The sequence below is a fragment of the Grus americana genome, chromosome 1 (genome assembly GCF_028858705.1).
Source record: "Grus americana isolate bGruAme1 chromosome 1, bGruAme1.mat, whole genome shotgun sequence".
Classification (NCBI taxonomy): Eukaryota; Metazoa; Chordata; class Aves; order Gruiformes; family Gruidae; genus Grus; species Grus americana.
Window position 1 is genome coordinate 109,083,742 of NC_072852.1, and position 24,929 is coordinate 109,108,670.

The following is a 24,929-nucleotide window of genomic DNA, read 5'->3' on the forward strand; positions in this document are numbered from 1 at the left end:
ATTTACAGATAAAGAGTGACAGTTGCCTTGCACATCCATTCAGAAAGCTCAAATATGAGATTTTTTCGATAAAGGGAACTGATATAAAAATAAATTTAAGTTCTCTGTTTTAATCTCATACACAAAACATGGCATGCTTCATTCGGCATTTAGAAGACCAGCTTAATGCACAAGCACTGGCAGTGCAGCAGGGGATTTTTTCAAGGTATGTACACGATGTCTGCCAGTCTATCTCTGATTAGAATCAAGATCAACAGAAGTAAATTCTGATTAACTCTAATGCGCAGCCTGCTGTCAGGAAACTCTTTGTCGTTTCAACCATCTTTTACCAGTAAACATCTCCTGCTGAATTTCTTCACTGATGTCAGAGTGTCAAGTCGCTGTGCCATCACAGCATTAGGACTGCTGTGCAAATGCTAACGTGAAAAGGAATAAAGTGTGGTACACTGCATATTCACTTGCAGGGCTTTGATTTCATTTTGCTTCTAGAGGAGAATGCTATTCTTCCTTCCTCCTTGAACATGGTTTCCAGTGGGTGAAAATCATAATTCGGAAATGAAAGAGAGGGACAAGATGGCTTTATTTGTAGTTGGTTGTAAAACTTTCTTTCTACCCATGCAATACCTGATTGATAGCCAGCAGAAACACAAAAACGCTTCATCGTCAAGAATACGTGATGGGTTTCAATCTTACATTTTATTTCCTTTTCTTAAAACACTCTGTACCAGACCTGTGGGCTTATCTGTTGCAACATTTGATTCAGGTGCTAACATTAATGGCGATACCTTCAAAATCAAGTGGGATGTGGATCGGGCTAGCTCCATCAGCAGACCTGCCAAATCACGCATAGTGGCAATAAGACTTGAGCGGTTGACTTGCTCTCATGCTCGCTTCCAGGCCTGAATCTAGCTGCAGGGAGGTCTGGCTCCTGCTCTGTATGTCTGTCTGGCAGGTGTAAGTGGTTACCCCGATCCATCAGCCACTTGCTCCGGGGCAGGGGTGACAGAGGGTGGCCAAGCTGCAGCCATGCTGAGCTCCCCCGTAAAGAAGAAGAGGGACTTTTCCTGCTGGATTTTGGCACCAAGTCCCTCACTGAGGAGGACTGGCCAGGCAATTGCTGCACCTTGTGCTGGTCACGGTTAGCGCCCTGCTTGCCTCACTCGGGCTTCATGGGATGCTTCGGGCTGGGGCTGAATGGTCGCGATGGAGTAAGTTGCTCCAGGTCAGCTGAGCCTCACTAATGGGGTGGGAACTTGCTCTTAGCCCATCAACAAGATGAAGTGAAGCACAGTCACATAAATTTATTTCATTAAGGATTTAAGATAACATGCTTTATCTCAGGCTGTGGGCTAAAAGCACTCACAGGGACAGTCATGGTACTCAGTAGGTATAAGGTAATTACGTGTCAGTAACCTGTCTTTGGGGAGAGAAGGGAACGGAAAAGGGAGGCTGTCTCTGAAACTGCTCCGTGGAAAGAGAGATGGATGCTTTGCCTCTTCACAAACACCTCACTTTTCTTTCAGATTCCCTCCACCAATCTTGATCTTTTCTCACTGTATTATCAAACTCCTTCCCCTCTCACTTCCCCACAAAGTATATGAGCTTTTGACTCAGACCTTGCATACCGCTTCTGCAGAGAATCTTTTTTTACCTCCTACTGTCACCTATCTGATCCTTTTTACTTCTTCAACACATATTCTCATGTGTGCTTTCTGCCTGCTTTGCCTTGCTGCTGCCCCAGAAAGCAGAGGCTGATGGAAAGGCAGCGAAACAGTTTCCTCCAACAGCTCCATGATCTGCTACAAGTTCCACTGAGCTACAGACAGGAATCTGGAGAGGAGTCTCACTCCAGGAGCAGCAAAACTCTGAAAGCTAGATATAGGCCTGTTAGTTTAGAGCAAGTAATTTTTTTTTTTTAATATATATACAAACTGGTGAAGAGAAATGTTAATTTTATGCTCCTCTAATTTGGGACCTGAAAGTTCACAAAAATCTTTGAAACATCTTTGGGTTCAAACACTCCTATAAACCTAAATAATAATACCTAAAACTCGAAAAAATAGCACCCTCACGTACAGACACAAACTCATTAGATTAAGAAAACAAAGTTTTAAAGGCAAGAGAAGGCATAATTAATGCTATCTGTGACACCCCAATGTCACCCCTATGCATTTATGCTTTATGATTCAGTTTTAATGATGCAGCTTTAATATATACCACATTTTCTTTACTGAATGTCTGTCTCATTCAGTGCAAAGGATGAATCTAAATGGAGGTGTCGGAGCCTGCAAATAAACTGTTTGAACTCCTGCCCTTTTGGTGCACAAGTTGGTATGTGTATTCTTGCTCGTGCAACAACCATCTGATGTATAAAATAACTTACTAGCCCCATTTTTGCAAATGAGGCAGACAAGTTAAGGGATTTGTCTAATATCACACAAGAGGTCTGTAGAAGTGCAGGGAATTGAATCTGCATTATCTACATCCTTAATCACTGGATTGTGATTCACAGAGTTAAGGAAGCCATGGTGCTACGAAAAACTGGAATAAGGATTTATTTTGTCATTATAGTTCAGTGAAATGCTAAGAAATTGTGTTAAAACACATTTACTTTGCAGTTTATCATTAACTGCATGTAATCCTCAGTTTTTGACCCTGTGGTTAGACGTGCAGAAAATTTGAGCGAATGTAGCTGCAAGCGAAGTTTTGTGAGTTTGTCTTCAAGGATTTCAGACTAAAAAAATCAGAATAATATTCTTCCTCTCTTAAAACGGCCACCCGAATTAACTGATTTTGCCCTTTTCCACCTGTACACGTCTTGCTGTAGGACGTGAGCGGTCGTCTGCATTTATCTGAGAGCAAGAATTGTCTTCTGAGCTAGCAGGGCAGCTAACGCTCCAGTCCCCTGTCGTAACTGAGGCCATAGGTATTGCTGTATTGCCATGCTGATTAATTTTAGGGAAGTTATGTGAAAGCAAGGATGAACTGTGAGGAAGGAAATCTAGGTATTAAAAAAACACCTACACAATCCAGAACTAAATATAGAATCCCTCAAAATACTTGCAAAAGTTTCTGTCTCATGATCTTAAACTATCTGAACTCTTGATTTTCCCACATCCCACGCACCGTTTTTCGTCATTTCTTGTGGTATACTATCAAACATAAGTTGTAAGTAGAAGTGAAAGAGAAGTTTCATGTCATTTAACCTAATTAATTTGGTCCTTTCCATATCTAGCCAGATTTCTTCAAATGAATTGGAGCGTAAGCACTTCCAGCAAGAATTATGTTATGTTCAAGTTTCCAATTCGCTTTGCTTATGTATTAGGGAAGGTGAACTTTTTCAATCAATTAAATGTCTACAGAAAGTCAGTCCAGAAATTTCATTACCATAGGTGAATTCCTTTCAAAATAAAAGAGAATATGCAGATACAAATCATTTCCCAGCTCTTTCTGAAAAGCCTTGGTCTTTGTCTTCTAATGATCTGTTCATATACCTGAAAGTGTTTAAATAGAAGAATTAGAGGTATGTCCACTGCATGTCCATTGTTTCACTTCCAATCCTATTTTTCAGGCCCTATTCTTGTTCATTTTACCCACCATTATTTTTTCAAAGCTGGATGAAAACCCAGTATTCAAATTAAATTTTCAGTTTCTAAAAACAAGTTTGAAATGATGCAAGACATACCCTGCTTTTGGAGAATGTCACAACAGAAGTACTTCTTTTACTGGACTTTGAAAAACATTCATTATAATAATGCTACAGCCCTGGAAATCTTAATGCCTTTCTGGCACTGAAAATACTCACTCTTCCATTTATGCCATTGCTGAGCACTGATATAATGTGACTTTTCCTACATTTCTATGTGAGGGAGATGAAAACAGAACTAATTTCTTCTGATTTATGGAAGGCTTATTTCACAAATAGGCTTTACAGGAACACTTTAAAGCGTACCAAAATGATGTACCAAAGGGAATAACTAGCTCAATCTACACTCACAAAACAAGCAAGCAAACACAATCAGCTCCTGAGCCAGATCCGAACTCCCAGAAAATTAATATTCCCTAAAAGAAAAGTCATTTGAATTAGCTAGGGAAGAAGACAAGGAATACCAGGCCTTGTTGTATGTACTGCTGCCTACCACCTACGTATTCTTGTAACTTAAGGTCGGTGAGGATTCTTGAGTCATCTTAGGTTGTGGCTTCCTTACCGAAGCCTTAGCCTCAAAAATCCTTACCCAATTAGTCACGTGGCTAGCACTTTAATTTCAACTTCATCAGGGACACTGACAAAATCTGAAGCTGAGCTTGCTTGTTCTCCTGAATAAAGATGAGCACACATAAAAGGTATGCTGAGCTAATGCAAGCACAGTGAAGATTAAACATTTTGACTACAAACGGGAAGCTTGTCACCAACTCAGCAAGCACCAGATTAGGCCAAAGTTTAGGTTTCAAAACTGAATCGATGCAGAAGTAAAACTGCATTACTTTGTGTAAGGAGATAAATTGCACTTAGAAAGTTGCGGTCTTGGATAGGCAGATCCCAAGGCACTTAATGGCTTCATTGGTCAAAACGTTCCTGCCAGGATGCATTAGCACAACACAGGATGAAAACACAGCCTGTATTAGCTGATTCATTCAGCAGGAGCACTGCTCAAGCAAAGGAATGTATAGTTTGGGGGGTTTTTTGCTTTGTATGGTGTATGGGAAGAAATTATAGCTTTTATAATTTTTTTTTTAATATAAAAACCCAAGAAGAAAAATGTCAGTTACAAAATACTGGACTGACAGCATATCCACAGAAGGATAATATTATCACAGCATAGGTATATAAAGCAGCAGATGTACAATACAATCTATTTCTTTCGGTATGCAAAAATGCATCATTTTGGCAATTCTAAAGGATGCTAACAGGAAGTCATCCTTTCATCAGACAGTTTGTTATCAACAACTGCACTTAGTTCAATTATATTTTGAATCTTAATCATGTTTCATGAAGCAGGTAGCATTCCTTTTTTCTATTAACAATTCATATGCCATTTACAAAGAATAAGTATATGAAATGCACAATTTTCCCTGCACTTTCAACAATTATATTTCCTTTCATACTACATTCATGACAGTAATCCAAAATAACTTTTCATTTCTCTCTCTAGCTGTAGCTCTGCAGTACCTAACAGCTATGTCAGAAGCAAACCCATGAAATCTGCCGAGGTGAATTGAAACGTTCTTCTGCAGTTATCTGTAACCATACTGAAGATGTTGTGGTATTTTAAAATATCTTTTACTGTAAAAAAAAAAAAAAATCACTTAATTATCATTCTATCTTATATATACTAGCACGTATTAGCAATCCAACTTTACAGAACAGTCCAGCAATGTTTGGAGGGAAAAGTTTGGAATCGTTAAGCTTTTTAGTAGAGTTGGGTATACATGCCTCTAAGATTAATGGAAAATGTGACATAATTCCCTATATAACTATGAAAAATCTAGTAAGGTATTAAAAATATAAAATAGAACAAGAGTTACCATAGTGAAGAACAGCGGCATCAGATTTTTCAAAACCTACTTTGAGACTGCATGGTCAAAGTCACCACAGATGAAGACACTAAATTTCAAATTTTTCACATTACTATGCAGGAAGCAGCAAAAATCACTGCGGGATGCAGAATGGCAGTGGCAGATATTTGCTGTCAGCACAGTGCAATGGTGCAGCTATAGTGAGGCCGGATGCCCTCCCAGGCTCCTCTCTTCCAAGCACAGAGCTTGAGAGATGAAGCCTTGCACTTTAAGAGGTGATTTTCTCTCACTTTCGGTATTTAACTGAAGCAAGCCATACAATATGTACCAACTCCCTGATGCAATAGTTTCTTAAATAAAGCTCCCTATGATAGGAGACAAAGTAAGACTCTACAGATGCTGAAGCTTCAGGACAATGAGTGCTCTTAAGTTCACTGGCATTTGTATCTGAGTACGTATTTTGCTTGGTGTTTCCAGGAAAACTAAACACTGAAAATTCGGTCATGGATCTTGACTCTCCCCCAGTTTTAAAATCAAAGTCATTCAGATTTCACCAGCATTTGACTACAACAGACACGCACAAATATATCTCAATCCCCACCCCCTCACAAGACTTAAAATTCAAAATAAGCTTTCACGAGGTTCTGGGACAGGGTTTGAACTGGGAAATAGTGAGTGCCTTTGAAATTAATCATGTGCTAGATTTAGCTGTAGCACTGTTCCTTTTTGTCTATCAGGTGCGTATCTTCAAAGCCACAGCAGTCTGGGGAGCATGGGGGCTTTCTAGCTGTTGCTTTATCCTGCAGGAGAGGTGCCGAGTACACAGGGTGAAGGGCTGAGCTAATGAACGGATGTGGAGAGCAGGTTAACAGGTGAAATTAGCTAGAATGTTATAAAAAGCAACAGGAAACCTGTCGAGGGGCTTGTAGATGAAGATATGATTAGACAAAGGAGAAGCAGCTGGGGACAGTTTCTTATCTTAGAGAACAAATCCTGTTTTCATGTCTCAGCCACAGCTTATCACCTGAACACCCATCGTCGTGGGCTTGCCCGCTTTGTTTACTGCTACCCTTTCAGCTGCTCTTCGTCCCTTCCTTGGGCAAAGACTTTGGGCCTCAGCGTGGGTACAACTAAGCAGGACTTCCTAACACCAGTAGAAAATAGATTTATACTTCGTGAGGATCTGGCTTCCTACCTTGTCACTGAAACAGGAATAAATAAGAGCTACAGCTTTTAAAAGGACTACTTATTACTGACACTGAAGCAGCTAGAGTGACCGGAGCAGTTGAAAATTGGTGTCTCAGAAAAGCAATCTGGGGATTTCTAGGCTTTCTTTTTAGTGCTATATTTGTGCCAAACGAGGATTCAAAATGTAATTGAGAAAGGTCTTCTAAGGCACATTTGGGTATCTCTCAACAGAAAGACGTTAGCTGAAGAAAGAAAAAAATGCAGAAAACAGTCAAATTGCTTAAGAAAATTGAGCAGCCAGAAAGTCCATTAAAGCCCACAGCATTCTAGTGCGCAGGAGAAACCGCTGGCTGAAATGAAGCAGAAATCTTTCCACAGCCATTCTCTGGGCTGTGCAAATGGTCAAATGCAGCTTTCTGTTTTGAAGCACGTTTTGCTAGAGAAGACCACTCTCTGTCCTGTTTGTTCATTACTGGCTGTCCATACTCTTCCTCCCCACTCCACTAACCTAGGGAACGATCATCAGTCACTGGTATCACAAGAGACCCAACAGCCTGTGTAAACCTCAAGGCAATACCCAGCACCTCTTTGAGAACCGAGATGATCTGGAGCAGCAGAGGCAGTACCGAGTGCAGGGTAAGAGCAATCATAGCAAGCAAGGCTGTTACCGGGCAACCAGGAACCAGAACCTATTAAGCAGAATATATCAGGAAATGTTAGGACAAGAAAATGACCAGAAATAGAGCTGAGAAGAAAAGTGTTTCTTCAACAAACAAATGAGTGTCAAACTAGACGTGCCTACTAAGGGTCAAAGGGAGATGCTGAGAAATGGCTTCTCTGGCAAGAAAGCAAGCTAGACCAGGAGGAAAGCAAAAATCCACAAGGTCACTGAAATGGCAGAACACCATGGCCATAATAGCAGGGCTAACATAACCATGATAAGACCGTAACAGATTCCTGAGAGGAGTATGGAGAGAATGAACACAGGCGTTGGCATAAGGTCACTTGCAGTTTTCCCAAAATTATTGTTCATTCCACCACAATGTAAGGCATTCATATTGGATAGAAACCAAGCTTTTGAAGCTTTCTACTCTCCTCTTAACCTGAAAATGGGAGAGAAAAGGTATCTTGCTCTGCAGCACCCTTAGATTTTTTCTTTCTCCTCACCAAAATGCCAGGTTTTCTCTAGTCTTGGGAAATGACCCTCATCTTTTCATTCTCACTGAATACTAAACACAGATAAATATTCTTATGCTATCAATGACTAAATCCTTCTGTTAAACCTAACCATGCTTCTAAGATACTGCAAGAAGAGAAACCCACTTATGGTAGCTCTCTGCTGACTTGTCTCCAATTGGAGATGTTGTCTCCTCTCCCTTTCCTGTAAAGGATGCCTGTGTCATCCTACAAACACAGCTTCCATATTGCACGGTTATTGGGAGAGTGGATGGGTCAGCCAGTGAAGTAGGTTGTTAAAGTATTGAGGGAGAGGAGAAAGGGATTCATCAGCTTTTCAGGCTGTCCAAGACAGTGAAGAGGACCCCTCAGTTGTGACCCCACTATGTGCTCCACTCTGTGCCTGTTTCAGGGCCAGCCAAGCCCATCAAGCTCCTGTACTTTCCAATTTTCTGACTCTAGATTTTCAATACATTACATGAGGTTGCAAAAGTCTTATGCAATTGCACAGACTGAGAAAAAGAAACAGAAGGCTGAAATGGCTTGTATAAAAGTCATACGGACATGCCCTTCTAAGTATACTACTTTGTTAGAGTAGTGAAGATCTTAGCATACGAATAACAGAAGGACAGCTTCTAGTAACCAGAAATTTAAAAAAAAAAAAAAAAAAAAAGAAAAAAAAAGAGAAGAAAGTCTGAGATAGCTGAACTGTTTTCTGCAGGGCTAAGCCTGAGGAATAAAAATAAGTATAGAAACCAACAACCTTTCATATTAAGGTCAAGTGGTTGGTAAAGTGGTGTCTGGACAATCTTTTCTTGTATCCTCTGCCTGATTTTCAGCTGGTTCATAACATTAGAAACACCGGCCTGGATCACTCATTTCTCTCCCTGATATACTTTGTGGTAATATGAAAATATGCAGCATAGTAGTTTCTTTATCCAAGCATGTTTTTTTTTTTTCTTTTTTGCTGAAGTATTCAGTATTTTCTTAAATATATTCTTCCACTTTCTAAGGAAGAACTATTTCGAAATTACATCTCCTTAGGAAGAATATCAGTTACAATAATTTCACATGGCAATCTTGACACACCAAAAAAAGCAATGCTCTGTGTTGCCCCTAGCAAAATTTTGACCAGCCACTAATTATATTGTAAACAGCTGAACAACGCAGAAAAAAATGACCTATGTCTAAGTTAACTGCACAAAATTGCTAACGGTGGCACTGTGGCTATAAAATGGTAACGCAGCACACTCAGTTCTATATTTAATGAAAAGACAGAAACACAGCCTTCTACAATGCTTTCATAATACATGAAGGTGGGCAGGATGGGTGAGATTTGAGTTGTCTTCGCTGTCCCTGTGCCGGAGGCGGTCAGCTAACACAGGTGCTTGCTGTGCTTCAGCTGGGGGAGGCTGAAGGAGGAGCAGCTGGAGGAGGTTGGTCAGCCTGTTATGGTTGAACATGGCTGTGACTTTGGCAGTCTGTTCTCACAGTCCTTGTGTAGGTGACCAGCTTGGATGATCTCTGTCAGCCTTTGTACTGTTTTAGGCGAAACAAACAGTGGCAATATGAAATAACATAAGGGAGGCTGTGTAAAGTGCTGAGGAGGAAGAAAGGAAGAGGAAGAAAGGAGCCAAGGGAAGAAACTGGAGGAAGGGAATTAGGATCGCTCATATTTTGTCTCTCTAACCAGCAATCTGTCATGAAGACATCCAGGTCTTTTTCCTCATGATTACGGGAGAGCACTACTTAATTTACTATCTGCAATTCAAGCTTTAATTATGGCTAGGCTCAATCAGCTTTGCGTACGTTGCTGAGATGCGTCTGGATAATATGTGTCCAACGTGGATATTTGTGTGTGCCCCAAACCAGATAAGCCACAGTTTGCTGATGGAATAGAAGAGTCTTAGTCTGGCATCTACCAGTTTTGCCCGTTTGCCTCAATTCAGGACATACCAACTAGCATTTCAGTAGTACGTCTCAGGCTCTCTCCTCCACATCATACTGCAGCAAAGACAATAGAGTAGTAGCCAAGCCAAGATCAGCCAAGAAAAGGAAATACTTCACTCATAGAATCAGAAAGAGTATTATGGAATATATTGGTTTTACTCTAATAAGTAAATCAACATCAGAAAGAACATCTGCATCATCCCCAATGTCTGATCCCCTCATAGCAAAGCCACCAGTGTCAGCTTGTTTGATTCTTAAAAAGCAAAACCGAAAATCCAGTCTTTGTAATCTTCGGTTGAGCCAGTTGGTAGAATGCAAATGCAAATAATGAGATGTCTTGCCATTGCCTGTAATCTAAATCTAAAGACGCTAAGCCCACAGAGATACATTAAAGTCAGGGAGCCCATCAGGAAAGCAGATGGCAAAATAAACAATAATGCAGAAAAAAAAGCACTAAACCTCTCGCTGGCACTTAATAGTAACATGGGTAGGACAAATCTCACCAGGGTAGAGAACATTAACAGCCTGTTTGTGACAAAATGAAATAAAATTATTTGAATTGACACTTACGCTCTCATAAATCTGACCGACACGTCTATTATTATTATTTTGCCCTGGGACTTCAGCCTTAGCTTGGGACGCTGCAAGTTGCTTTCATTGGGAGCAGGCGTATGGCGGAGCCCTGCATCCCCGACACAATTTGGTTTCTACAGAGAGCCCTAGTTACCGGCAGACAGGAGGACTCGCCCCACAGAGCGCAGTCTTTGTTCACGGCGCCCAGCCTATTTCTGCCAAGGCTCAGCCCCGAAGTCCTGTCTCCAGGGGCTCTCCCCGGGAGGCTGCAGTGCTGAGGCTGTCCGGGGTCTCACTGCTGCACCTTTCTCAGACTTTTTTAGGGGTAGTTTGCTTTCTCTTTCTTCTAATTACAGTTCCATCAATCAAGGCTTTAGCCTTTCTGTTTTCTGTGTCAAATCCCAGGAAAATCTTCTGGGCTACATTCAGCTAGATAAATCCCATGTTTCAGGTACTGCCTGCCGTTATGTCAGCTACCGTGGCATTGAGAAGAAAGTGAATGGCTACCTCCATGTATTCAGAAATACGGTTGCTGTATTGACCCACACATCTATACGTGTGTACCTTCTAATGTACCATTACTACCTAATGATACATTAGCACACGTTAGAGAAAATGCTGTTTTCAGCAGGAAACTCTCTGATCTAAGGTTGTGGTTGCTCAGGTTTCCACGTGAACACTCAGTTGGCAGGTTTCAGCAGGTATCTTGCCTCCTGTGGTTTAGATGCAATTTCCTGGGAGCTGGCCTTATTGCACAGAGAGAACCAGCTCCATCCCTGGAGCACTGTAGAGGGAATGGGCATAAAGGGAAAAGAGGCTACTCTTTACTTCTTTCCTGACATATTTCAGCCAACTAGTCACCCTTCATGAGCTTACCACTGTGCGGAGTGCCAGAAGACCTGCTGTGCCCAGTGACGAGAGGGAGAAAAGCCTGATTGCAGTGTCCATATTTTGTATATCTCACCAACTAAAGTTTTTCTTGGTTTTGTTTTTCTAGTTCTAAATAGCCCTTTTATAAAAGCCAGCAATTAAAATAGAAAAGCCTCCTCCAGATACCTATGTAGAAAGATAATTTCAGACCAAGATTAAACTTGGCTCCTTCGTATCTGGTCCTAAAAACTTCTTGCTGCCACAAAGGTAATTGCAAAAATAGGCTTCACCAGCTGAGCTGATCCAAGAAGGCAGAAACACCAATACTTCTTCAACCTCTGACATTTGTGTAAATAACTCAAGTCCTTTTCTAGCATTGCAGTGACCTCTAGGGGCCTGATCCACACCCACTGGCTTCATTGTCCCTTACTGACTTACCCCAGACTTCCAGAAAGTTTTCTAAGCCTGGAAGGATGAGTATGTAATGTACAGATGAAAAAAACAGTCTGTCTGATGAGAAACAGAATAGCCTAAGGCCTTCCATCTCAATGCCGCTGATGTCTGCGTGGTTAAAAATGAACTACCTAGGGCTATATGAACCCTTGGTGTTAGTTTGAACAATGCATTCACATCATCTACCTGAAATCTAAATTTCATTTGTTGCATTTCATAGCCACATGGAAGATGACAGAATCTCTTTAATGCTGAATCAGAGCAAAAAGTTTCCACTTTTTATGCTTATCAGCACAAAAGAAACCACTTCCACTTACCCAGGAGTACTGCAGATCCATATCAGTTAGGGAACATGTAAGATGTGGCTGATGAGAAGAGCAAGTACAGTTTTCCCATTCTTCTATTTTTGAAATCAAGAAGTCACAAGGACAGAGCTGGTTATCAGGAAAGGGCTTCCAGTCACTCCACAAGTGAAATTCGGTTTCTGAATGGATTGAAATAGTTCCTAAGTTACTCAGCCTGGAAGTGTATGAGTGGCCCAGAGATGCAGAAATAAAATCTGCCCTAGTCTCAGTCTCTTCTTTTCTCCTCACGTTGTCTTTCCAGGTCTTCTTTTCCTGAGGTTTTGTCAGTTTCATGCAAGAAGTCAGTGCTTCTTCATCCTCTTCTGAGAGATAAGCATCTTCTAGTGTATCTTTAAGAATGCAAATACTTCTGTTATAACATATTGCAATTCATAGAGAAAACAGCACACTTTTTTTTCTTAAATGCTGTCCGTTACATTTTATATAATGAAAAAGCCAAGGACTCCATAAAAAACAAATAATAATGATAATTAGGGAGATGGAAAGGATTTTTTACTGGGTCAGACATCTGAGTCAAAAGAAAGATTTATTCTCTACTTGGTGAATTTGTCTTGTTCCCTCAAAAGCCTGGAAAATTGCACTGGTTCTGCACTGAACATGAAAATTTGCGAATTGAATGTCATATTGCTGTGTAGTTGCAGAGAGCATGAGTTTAGCTTAAATACTGGAAAAATTCAGAAAGCTTTTCTGGATAATTCCTCTCCCACCCCTTCCCAGTAGGTATGTTGTCGTTACAAAGTAGCTGCTGACATCTAAATTTCCTCATGTGTTTCAGCCCAAGCAATGATTTGGCCGGAGTGGTAGTTCATCAGGGAGTTTAAAATCATTTTGCTAATATTGGTTTAAAAATCATCATATACGCAAATGCATTGTACAACAAATGTACGCACTGTTAAATTAATGTTGGCAAAACGAGTTCAGACGAAGAACTGCTGCACAGTCAGAGCAGCGATCTAGAGGAGACTCCAGAAAATAACCTGAGCTCAGCATCAGTTCAGAATTCCTGCGTCTTACGGCCCCAGGCGGTCGGGTATGATGGGAGGGCGACTGCTTATCGCACCCCAGACCTTGTTGCGCTCCCAGCTGCCTCTGACTCATGGATTAACATTGAAAGTTATCTTTGCATTTGTGAGTTTTGCCTTTCTGATCTGAAACGTGACACAAAACTAGGAACTACTCTAAAAACCAATTGTCCCCAGCACGGAGGCCCCTCTGTTATACAATTCTATTTAGCTAAAATCTCCACTCGCAAGATACACTGTTACAAAACTCAAGCTAGTGTGACAGGAAACAGGTTTTCGCACTATGAGGAAGTCAGCACTAAAGTGGTATCACAGTAACATCTCAGCTGGGGTTTGAAAATCGTGGGTGATGAATGACAGACCAGGACAGGATTGTTTACAGTTATGTTCCATACAGTGTCATTTGCCAACTGTTGGAAAGAACGCTGACGTGATGCTTTACTTACTGAGGGGGAGCAAAACATGTTTGACATCCTCCAGGCTTTGTGTACTCGTTTTTTTGGTTCGGACCAATTTCTGCAGTCGTTTTAATGTTCCCATAGACTCCGCTTTATCATCTGGTTCTGTACCCTGGCAAAAAAACAAAGACCTTGTAAGTATTCAGACTCTACAAATAAAAACTAAGGGCGACATGGTGCTTATTTTGAGAGTGACAAAGTCTCAGATTCAAAGAATTAATCATCTACATAATGCTTTAAAAGTTAAAAGACACTTCCTTGCTTGGGACCAATAGATACAAAAAAGGAAAAAGGGAAGTCACAAGAGGCATCGAACTTAGATCGGCATTCATATTGCTGCTCACAAATTACTTTCCTTTAATACCCCAGTATTACTTAATACTTAATTCCAGATTAGTTCCAGAAAACATTTTAATATACGCATCCACTACATTATCCAGAAGCATTTTAGGTATGCACAGAAATCCCAGATGTGGCGAGCTACTGCATTTAAATGCGTATGCAAGTGTGTTCTGAAATACTGATGCCTTCCTTTATCCAAGGCCTTATTTCCTTTCCTAGGTTAAATGACAATAACGTAAATGACAATTAAAATCTGTTAGTGTGCATTCCAACAACGTCCTACTGGAGAAACTCAAGGTTTGTGTACTAGAGGCTCCTAGAGCAGGAACTTTGTGAACATGCAGCCATCTCACACGCTGTCACTTATGTTAAACAGCTGCTCCAGAAACACTTGAGTTCACTTCCAGTCTGACGCTGAACTTCCCTGTGGCCTTCAGAGAGAAGTTTCATACTTTGACAGCAAACAATCTCTCTTCCATAGTCATATGCTGTTTCACAGAGGATATCTGTTTTTCAATAGAAGCGGGGGGGGGGGGAAAGAAGTAAATATATTAGAAATTATTAAAACTGTAATTCACTGATGGCTATTTTTTGGAACAATACTGTCTGGCTTCTATGGATGTTCACCTATTTATACTGATAACAAATTTGGCCTATTGTGGCAATGCATCTTTGGTGATATTACAAGTGATTAAGTGCTATTGCTGATGTTATCAGAAGGTAGAAATGCAGAGACCTTTATTGCACTCTCCCCAACAATTAGGTCACACATCATAGATTCTTTCTGCTTCCTCATATGCATAATCCTTTGAGACAAAGTCATCAGGGAGTTTTGCCAGCACAGCCTAACGTATAGTGGCCGGGCTGCTTAGGGATGGGTCTCAAGAGATCCTGAACTCCTCAGCTTTCATTTGGGTTAAAGGCTTTTTGCAAAGTTTTAGCATGAAGCATGCCTGAAGCCCCAGCATTCAGATATTATGAGTTAAATCCATCCCATGTAGCAATGCTAAGGGAGAGGGTGTATGTTAATTGCAGATTTAAAAAAAAAGTCCACTGTTCACTTGACAGATAACTGCTTATAAAGATGGCTGTGCTTCAAGTGCCAAAGGTTCAGATATTTTTCTTTGAAGACACGGGGTTTTGTAAGCAGAAACAGAAGTCCAAGACTTCTATGCCCAAGCAAAGGACATTTTTATATGTATTTAGTTAGTTTTGTGTCACTAGAGAATTGTGTTGAAATTATAGTAAGTTGAAGCAGAGAGTTAGTGAAAGCTAAGTGAGAATAGGTGAGATGTTGCCCCGTATATTCAGGTGTTTGGTTTCAAGCCTTGAAAAGGTGTGCACTATCAGTTCATCTTGGTCCAGCTATGTATTGGCATGGGGAGTTAATAGCCTACAGAATCTGGGATATCCTCCTCATGTAAGACCAACGGACTAACAGAATATTAGAAATTGTCTTGAACCAAGCATGACGTAGTGAAATAAACATATACCCACATGTATAAAATTATACACAAAAAAAATCTGAAACTATTTTATTCTTTCAAGCACTGTTCTGATGAAATGTTCTTAGCTATGCAAAACCTTATTCTAGATACCCCTTTAATGGCTTCCTTCACATCTGATAAAAATTAGCATTCATGCTGATGCAGCTATGTTGACTTCTTTCCTTAAGGACAGGACCTTAGGAGTCCTCCTCTTGCTAAACACAGCGAGCAATGCAGAATTTCCATGGCGGATAGCACTCGGGTTTAGACTCCCTTCTTCTCAGCAGCATGTTACATTCCTTGAAGTCTGCAGATTGTCCTGGTAACTGGGACTCAACCACAGGAGAACAGTGGGAAGCCAGAGAGTTGAATATAAACACCTTTTCATATCTCCAGTGTCTTTGGTAAGTTATGGCTACATTAGTATTTTAGTTTCGATCAGGCGCATATATTTGAAGTGAATTTCACAGATATCCCTGTAAGCTGCGCTTTGGTCTAAAAGTGCCACAAACTGGATTCGTTGCAGATGAAATTAAGATGAAAGATGCTTTCCAGAAGTTCAGCTGATGAACTCTAGCTACTATTGGATGTCCAACAGAGAGGATCTGAACACACGTAGATCTCCCATCATGCATACAGCGTAGACATACTAGCACATCGGCACCAACTGTCCTGCTGTGCTGACACTCACATATTGCTCTGTGCTAGTTACTAATACAGACAAAACCTAAGTGCTTTCAGGTTCTGCCATTTGAAGAACTAATTATTTTATTCTGTAGACTAATAAAACCTAGCAGTTTTGATTTTAAAACCCTTTAGGTCTTCTTGAGCATCTTCACTGTAGGATAAGGTCTCAGCACATCCACCTTAAAGCTCTAATCAGCTTAGGGCCCTTTCACAGCTTTTATCTGAGTATTCATCATCCACTGTGGGCCAAATCCAAGCATCCTTAGATTAGTCATGTTCTGATTTGTATTTCAAGCCCCCTCTCCCCTCTTCCAAATTCAAGATAGTAGAACTGCAGTTTTAGCTTAGCTAAAGAAAGAAATTGAGGTGTAATTTTCAGTCGCTCGTTGTGAGATGTCTTTGCAAAATAAATCGCAGTGGGTTTAAAATGCTAATATTGCTTTAACATAAGATATCTTGTGGTAATAATCATTTGTTCACTTCTCAATAACGATACAAAAACAACATGATGACGTTGAGTTATGATCTGGGTTTTCTATCATAGAGACCTCAAGATAAATGGAAGATAATCTATTCAGATAATTTAATTAATGGGAAACTCTAATCCTCTTTACCTTAAAAGCACTCATTTTGTACAGTCCACTGTTAGTGAAATGTCATAAGTGTTTAAATAATAAATACAGTAATCCCCTTTTATGGAGAAAAAAGCTCATGCAGTATTGGTTAGTGATGGGACAGCATTTAAATATACAGTATTTTATTTTGGTTTATTTTAGTTATCCAGAAGTTTAGCTGTCTATCCAAACAGAGGTAAAACATTCTTTGATGTAGAAACCAGAGAGACTATCAGGCAAACTGCCCATGCTGGTCTCACGGTTTTGGTATATTGTCCTGGCAACCCTCAGCCACAGCTTAGTGAAAGCATTCATAAAAGCGAGAAAAAACCCGTTAAATGTTATGCTCTGGTTTCAAGCAATATTCTTCTTGCTGTTTGTGTCATCTGGAATCTGGTATCTCTAGTCCAGGATATGGGAGAAGGAAGTGCAGTGACAGAATGTGCAGCGCTACTGGTTGGACCAGTAACGTAGACTCATTTGGAGTATGCTACCTTCAAGTACCTTCCTTCTCTGTGGAAGGGGAAGGATGTACCAAAAGGAACTAGGGAGGAATATTGAAGACCAGTGCACAGAGCAGCAAGTCTCCACTCATAAAAAGCTGTTAATTTAAAACACATTTAAAGACTTTTAAATTTTCCCCACCTCTATGTTCTAGGGTCAGAGCATTAGCTTACTTGAATATTGTAGCTGTGCTTGTGTTTTGCCAAACCTATAAGCAAAGCTATCTATAAGGAAAGAATTCCCTCATGACAAGAATATTCTTTATTTCCCTGCTTAATGGGTTTTAGTCATGTAAAATCATGTCACACCACAAATAAAAATGAATCGTGCAAAAAAATAAATCACAGTCTGCCCTTTCATTGCAAATAATTTGCATGAAGTGTGCATGAATACTTATGGACAAAAAATATACATTTTAAAAATGCAGTTATAAAAATGTATTACAGAAGAAAAGACCTAAATTGTGTCTGGTAAAGTGCTTCCAGTTTATCCTAAGATATTCTAAATACCTTAGAAATCTTTGCCCACTGAGATGTTATGAGGATTAACCTGGTGACAGAAATGCAGCAATTTGGAAGCTAAGTGTAAAACACTGTTGGTCAGATGCCAGCAATCTCAGTCCTGTTGAGCAGTCTCTTTCCTGGGTGTAACTGCATTAATTTCAATAAAAGTACTTGCACAGCATGTCACTTCTCAGCATAAAGAATTTAGTCATGGCAGAGTCTAATCTCTGTGATTTTTCCTCAACTGGTTTGCCTTTCCCAAACAACTGCAAGGATTTAATCATGATTACCTATGCACTTAAATTCAGAGTACAGTGTAATAGTGAGAAGACAAAAATGACCGTATGTTTATTGTGTCAATGGTGCTATCTTTAGTGTATCATAGAAATTTCTTGAAAGTTGCTGCACATAGTGAATATTTAAATAGTACATGATGATAGAGAACTTTCTGCTCTATTTATGCAAAGAGTTAGTTTTGTAAAATGCCCAGAATTTGGATAAATTTTATGTTAAAAAATGTCAGTAAAGCCATGGTCAACCAATATATAGACAAGCACTGTAGAAACTTCTTTCATGTGCTCCTGCTCATACATACCTGACCTTTAAATATTCCCATTATTTTAGTCTGGTACTCCAGCTACTCGAAAATGACTACAGAGTCAAACTAAGCAGGCTAGGATTATAGGCAGATTTTCTCCTGAGAATCACAGAGCAATAATAAGATATTTTATAAAAGATAAAGAAATATCATGATTAATAGCAGAGCAATAATAAGGTATTCTATAAAAGATAAGGAGAAATCATGATTAATAGAATGAATATGGATGAAGATCTTTCAGCTTTTGGGGAAGCAACATACAGTAAAGGAAATCCTACTAAACTGGCATGTTCTTCCAGGCTGCTAGCTGCTGATGAAAAAAAAATGAATGATTTTCATGGCAACTCACCATTTCACTGTTAGCAGCCACACTTGGATTGTGAACTCGTGGTGGAATCCACTGCTCATAGTTTATCACCTAGGTGGTAAGAAAAGTAAATCCAGCATAAATAAGATTAGTAAACATAATTAATATCGTGTCATTGAATACAGATTGAGAGCTCAGCAGTCTTTCAACCCACTACTGTGTGCATACAAAAGGAATGGCTGACATACACCAGCTGATACCCACTTAAATCAGTTTGATATTGAGCTGTCTTAATTTCCTTCGTTATCTGGCACTCAGTAGCATCTTAGAGACATCACAGTGTATGTGGTACAGTGGCAGCGCCATGCATTATACCATGGGGTGCTTGGGTCTCACCCTAGATCTTGGCTCTCCTTTGCGAATGATCAGGAAAGCCACAGAAGACTTACCTCAGCAGCAAGCCCCGAGCTGAGGAGCAAGTGTCACTGATGCATTTCTAAAAAGGGTCTTGTTCAGGTCACCTCATTTTGCTTGGGATTTTGAGCCCCAAGGGTGTCAGTCTGAACTGGATTAACAATGCAGAGCAAATGGGAGGATCCTCAGAACTAAGCCAAGACAAGTCTATATACGCTTTCATCATCTGCCCATAATCCATTTCTTGGTCCCAATGTCTTCGTGATAGGAACACCGTGAGAATGCACTTTCCCTGGGGCACTGATGCAGTCCCTAGTGGGCAAGCCTGACAGTGCTTATAGCTTATCAGTGAAAGTAATGAACACTACCTTTTTTTCTTCATGAATATGAATGACACTTTGAAGGCTGAATGCAACCTAAGAATTTACGTGAGAAATGAGCCATGAAACATTTTTGAAAATGTATTAGCCCAAAGACTGTATTACTTCATATTTTATGTCGTTCCCAATATGCTACAAAGGGTTTGAGCCATCAAGGGAGCACTGCTAGACATGAACAAACAAGAACAAAGATGTGAAAAATAACTGCAGAAAGTAAAGCTATTTTTTATGGTAAGGTACAATTATTTCAGTGTTGCTCATGCTGTGTCCCTCCACCTGTACTTCTATTCAAATCCCCTGTTTTCTGGCACTTACAGAATGAATGAAATGAAATGAGCATCTATTTAGGAAATGGAGAGGGATTAAAGGTTTTGTGAAGCACTCAGGGCAGCTTTTTTGCTTTCTTTTTTCTTTTTTCTTTTTTTTTTTTTTCTGAGAGTGAAAAAAACCTTAAAAGTTCATCTATTTTATTTACTCTTTCTTGTAAATTTGACTCTTCCATGCGTCATAGAATCACAGGCTCACACAGACCGGCTGAGGCAGGAAGGCACCTCTGGGGATTATCTAGTCTAACTCCCTGCTCAGAGCAGGTCCACCAGAGCAAGTTGCCTAGGTCTGTGTGCTGAAAGGTTTTTGAGTATCTCCAAAGATGGACTTTACACAGCCTCTCTGGGAAGCCTCTTCCAGTGTTTGACCTCCCCTCACAGTAGAAAAGTGCTTTCTTTATGTTAAATGAAATTTCCTGTATTTCAGTTTGCACCCATTGCCTCTTGTCCTGTCACGGGGCACAACTGAGAAGAGTCTGGCTTTGTCTTCTTTACTTTACAGCTGTTTGTACACATGTATCAGATCCTCCTGAGCCTTCTTTGCTCCAGGCTGAACAGTCCCCAGATCTCTCAGCCTCTCCTTGTATGACAGATGCTCCAGTCCCTTAATGATCTTCATGGCACTTCATTGGATTTATTCCAGTATTTCCCTGTTTGTCTTGTACCGGGGGAACGATAACTGGACCCAGCACCCATATGTGGTGGGTCAGCTCACCACTGCTGAGCAGAGGGGAATGATCACCTCCCTCGACCTGCTGGCAATGCTCTGCCCAATGCAGCCTGAGAGGCTGTTGGCCTTTTTTGCTCCAAGGGCACATTGCTGGCTCATGGTCAACTTGGCGTCCACTGGGACCCCTGGACTTTTTCCTGCAAAGCTGCTTTCCAGCCAGTTGGCCCCCAGCCTGTATTGGTGGAAGGGGTTGTTCCTCCCCAGGTTCAGCAAACTTGCTGAAAGTGCACTCTGTCCCATTGTCCAGGTGATTAATGAAGATGATAAACAGTAGTGGACCCAGGATCAACTCCTGGGTAGACCACTAGGGACTGGTCTCCAGTGGGACTTTGAGCCATTAATCATATTCCTTTGAGCCTAGCAGCTCAACGCATTTTCAATCCATTTTACCATCCACTTTTCTAGTTCCTATTTCATTAGTTTGTCCATTTGGATGTTATGGAGGACAGTGTTGAAAGCCTCAGTAATGTCAAGATAAACAATGTCCACTGCTTTCCCATCTACCACCAAGGTAGTAATTTCATTGTAGAAGGCCTTCAGGCTGGTCAGACATGATTTCCTCTTCGTAAATCTGCGCTGACTACACCCAACCGGCTTCGTGTCCTTCATATGTTTGGTAATAGTTTCCAGGATGATTTGCTCCATCACCTTCCTAGGGGCTGAAGTAAGACTGACTGGCCTGTAGTTCCCTGGATCCTCTTTCTGGCCCTTTTTGAAGACAGGGATGACATCCATGGCAGCTTGGACTCCAGTTGTGTGAGCTATCCCACCACATTTCTGTGATCCTGATGAGACCACAACCTTGCAACTGTATGCAGACCTCTAATGCCTCCTGTTTGTTCCCCATTTGAGAATGAGAGATGAAGAGGGAAGAGCTCTTTTCTCCTTTCCTTCCTCCCCACCTACATTTTGGCAATGGGGAGAGGAGGTAACCATGGCAACAAACTTGTCTTTTTTTTTAAGCCAGATCATGTCTTGGGCCTACACCGCACTGCTTGAAGTCTGGGTCTTCACAGCTCTCTGTCTTATCTCAGATACCTTTAGCGTGATGCATGTACAGTTTTTTTCTTGTTTTTAACTTAAACATCCAAGAGGACTCCTGATATTGTATAGAATCAGCAGAGAAAATTCAGCTTGGAGCCTTTTATAAAGTTTAATATTCACCTTGAATGTAATATTCTTCTGTAAAGGAAAATTTACCAGATTTTCAGCTTTTAAATAATTTATTGCATTAATTCCTCACTTAGACACACACATACATAGGGGTGTGTGTGGGGGGTGTGGGGGGGTGTGTGTGTGGGTGTGTGTGTGTGTTAAAACTTTTAATCTGGGTAAACTGTTGTGCCATGTGAAATCAGCAGCGCTAAGCTGATTTGCAACAGAAATGAATTGGCCCTTTAAGTATCATATTATCAGGGCAAACAGCAGACTGGAAGTGAAATAAAAAGCAAATGCATTTGTTCTAATTCCCGAGCTACAAGTCCTTCCCCCCACCCCTCTGCTTCTCACCAGCTGATGAGTTGTTACCTACTTTTATGTTATTACTATTTTGCAAACCCAATGGTCAGAATTCCTTAATTACTCATACTAGTGGGATGACTAATGTAGTATTATGAAGAGGAGATACGGTATGTTTATAGAAATTCAGAAAGCATTAGGATACATATGTCAATATGAATCATGCAAGACTGATCTAAACCCTTAGTAGAGATCATGCTAGACACAATCCAGCACATTGATTTAACAGAAATGTATTCATTCAGGGAAAGAAAAAGTTTTCTAAGCATTAAAACCCATATGGTCTGCATAATGAAAATTGTGCACAACTCAGGTAGTCACCAGAGTCTTCTTTTAAACCCAGCTTCTAAAATACACAGGCATACTGAGTATGAAGTTTAGGCTAGGCAAATGCTGAATGGAAGCAATAAATACACATTTTATTTGAATGAAATTTTAGATTCTGAAAAGAAGAGTAGTTCTTTCACCTGGCATGTGGTTTCTTCTATCTTCTTTCCTTGCAGCAAATGTATCCCGTCACCTATAATATTATCTTCTGTGAATTATAACCAAAAAACAAAAAGAAAACGTACTTTAAAATGCTCTGTTTTGAATTATTCTGAGGAATGTAATTTGAGTTGCACTTCATGTTTTGAGCTGACATTTTGAGTCTCTGAACTTAATCTTACATCATTTAAGCATGCATTTTTTTCTCAAACTGCTTTGAAGTAAGACTACAGAACCAATTGGCAAACTGACTCATATAAAGAAAACTCATTCATTGCTTACGTCTTCAGCTGTGCTTAGTCCTCAGAGTTTACTGACCCAGAATCCCACCAAGTGGGATCTTGCCCTGCTAATTTACAGCAGCAGTCTAGAATATTCATGTAAAAAATGAAGGCAAAAATGGGCAAAAATTATCTTTGCAATTGAGATCTGTTTATTTTAGATTAGATTATTAGATTAGATTAGATTACACTAGAAATTGCTTTCAAAGGATGAATATTCTCCCATTTCTTCCAAGAAATTAATGCTTAGCATAGAAAGAGTATTTATCTTCATTATAACAATGAGCAATAATAGGTCAAAGAGCTCTTTGAAATGTTTACTTTCAGTTAAGTCTGCTTTGAAAGACCTACTCTTACTCCCACTCTTTAGGCAGAGCATCCACCATTACACTACTGTAGAAAGGCCCTAGTGATTAGATTCCATCAAAACAGGTATCAGAGGCACTCAGTTCTCTTGCAAGAAAAAACAGAAAAAAAATTATCTGGTAATCACAGCCCAAAGTGCTATCCTATTTTTCCAAAGTTACTAGAAACCAGTATGAATGTGTTGGTTTGTTGAGGGGGTTTTGTTTGGGTTTTTTGCTTGGTTTGTTTGTTTGTGTTTCTCATGAATCCTAACATGGCCTCCTTATTGCTGCTGAGGAATACCTTACATCAGCAATTCTCCTGTTTGAAAAAGGACTGCTAACTTAACATATAGATTCACAAAGGCTAACTGTAGCCAATTGAGACTGATTGCATTGTTTTGCCTACAATCAACAGAAAAAGAAAGATTAATTCAGTGAATAATTCCAAGCGACTGAGATTCCTCAGCTATCGCATGAAAAAAGTGTTTGAACGTGGCCATGAAAATTTATATTCAAAGAGGTAAGTAAGATCCCAGTCCTCAAAATGCCTATGCTTATGAGAGCACAATGTGTGTAAAGCTAGCCAAAAAGCCCTAAACTCATGTGAGTGAAACAATTAGAGAGGCACAAGTTAGCACATAATTTTTCAGATTTTATTTTTAAAGCAAATTCTGAATCAAGAGACTTTTTTTAGGATTCTTAGTTTTCCTAAAAGAAAATCCTCGGCAAACAAAAATCGTAACACAATAACAAATAATCCTCTTTATAATTTTGCAAGTTGGATGTTGTAAGACTGGGTTAAAACTCACAAATTACGATCTGGGCATCAGACAAAAAAGAGCGACACTCTTTTCACATCCTAGTTCTGCCTTGAAACCATAGGTCAGCTGCATCAAAAACCCCATCAAACAATTTCCTTTATTTGCCATGTATGTCAACAGGAAGAGGAAAAATGAGTCACGGAAAATTTTGTTGCACAAGTTTGCACTAAGAGCTTTGTAAGAGCTTCTGTGATTATAGGACAGTGTCTCCTACAGACCTGATGGTTACAATAAAACCAAAAGCTTTTCCAAAATGTATGTTACATTTCAAAATCTAACGTGACCAGATTTTAAGATGTCTCAAGCACCTGCAAATTTTCTCGAAGTCACTGAGGGTCAGGTGTCTGGCAATCCAGTTGTTTATTTAAATAAAGAGCTAGCTGGTCTTCAAGAAGCAGCATAACTCATGTCAGGCAGTGCTTATGCAACACCAGTTTAACATAACTGGGTTGTTTCTGGTCCTCAGGCTAATTTGTTTTCATGTCCTGCAGGCATCTCTGCACACCATGCCCCTGTGCACTGTAAGCTTACTCTACAAGTTAAGTCTGGCAGTGTTTAGTCCTGTGCACACAAGTCCTCCTACAGTCTTGTCCAAAGTCATATTATATTTGGTAGCTCTTTGCAGCCGAATCAAAGAACTGTGGGGCAACACATAATGATTTTAGCCTGAAAGAATACATACAGTTACACTGCTTTAAAGGTAATTTCGGTCAAAACCAAGTGAATAACAGCAACTTATTAAAGTAAAACTTTGTGGTCTCCCCTCAACTATGATCTCTTTTGGTAGCCGTAAAAACATGCATCCACAGTACTCTTAAATCTTGCTTAAATCAGCTCTCCAATCCACTAAAATATGCAATAGGGTATTTGGGTTAAAAACAAAACAAAACAAAACACCACATGCAAAAGATCTCTGTATCTATCTGCAGTGTTCTTTTCTTCCAGGTCTGGCAATGGGTACCAATCACTGAATTGGGAGCAGTGGAGAATTACATCCACTAACTCTGAGAGG

The 24,929-nt window shown here is 40.1% G+C and overlaps 1 protein-coding gene across 1 annotated transcript in view; it reads right to left on the reverse strand.

Annotated features, from left to right (window-relative positions):
- Positions 1-24,929, reverse strand: part of SAMSN1 (SAM domain, SH3 domain and nuclear localization signals 1) — a 94,773-nt gene that overhangs the window by 44,992 nt on the left and 24,852 nt on the right. The window contains exons 6-9 of the mRNA XM_054811403.1: positions 22,450-22,517; positions 18,657-18,725; positions 13,561-13,684; positions 12,045-12,421 (exon numbers count right to left, since the gene is read on the reverse strand). Coding sequence (XP_054667378.1) covers positions 12,045-12,421; positions 13,561-13,684; positions 18,657-18,725; positions 22,450-22,517 — 638 coding nt within the window. The remainder of the gene's footprint in view (positions 1-12,044; positions 12,422-13,560; positions 13,685-18,656; positions 18,726-22,449; positions 22,518-24,929) is intronic.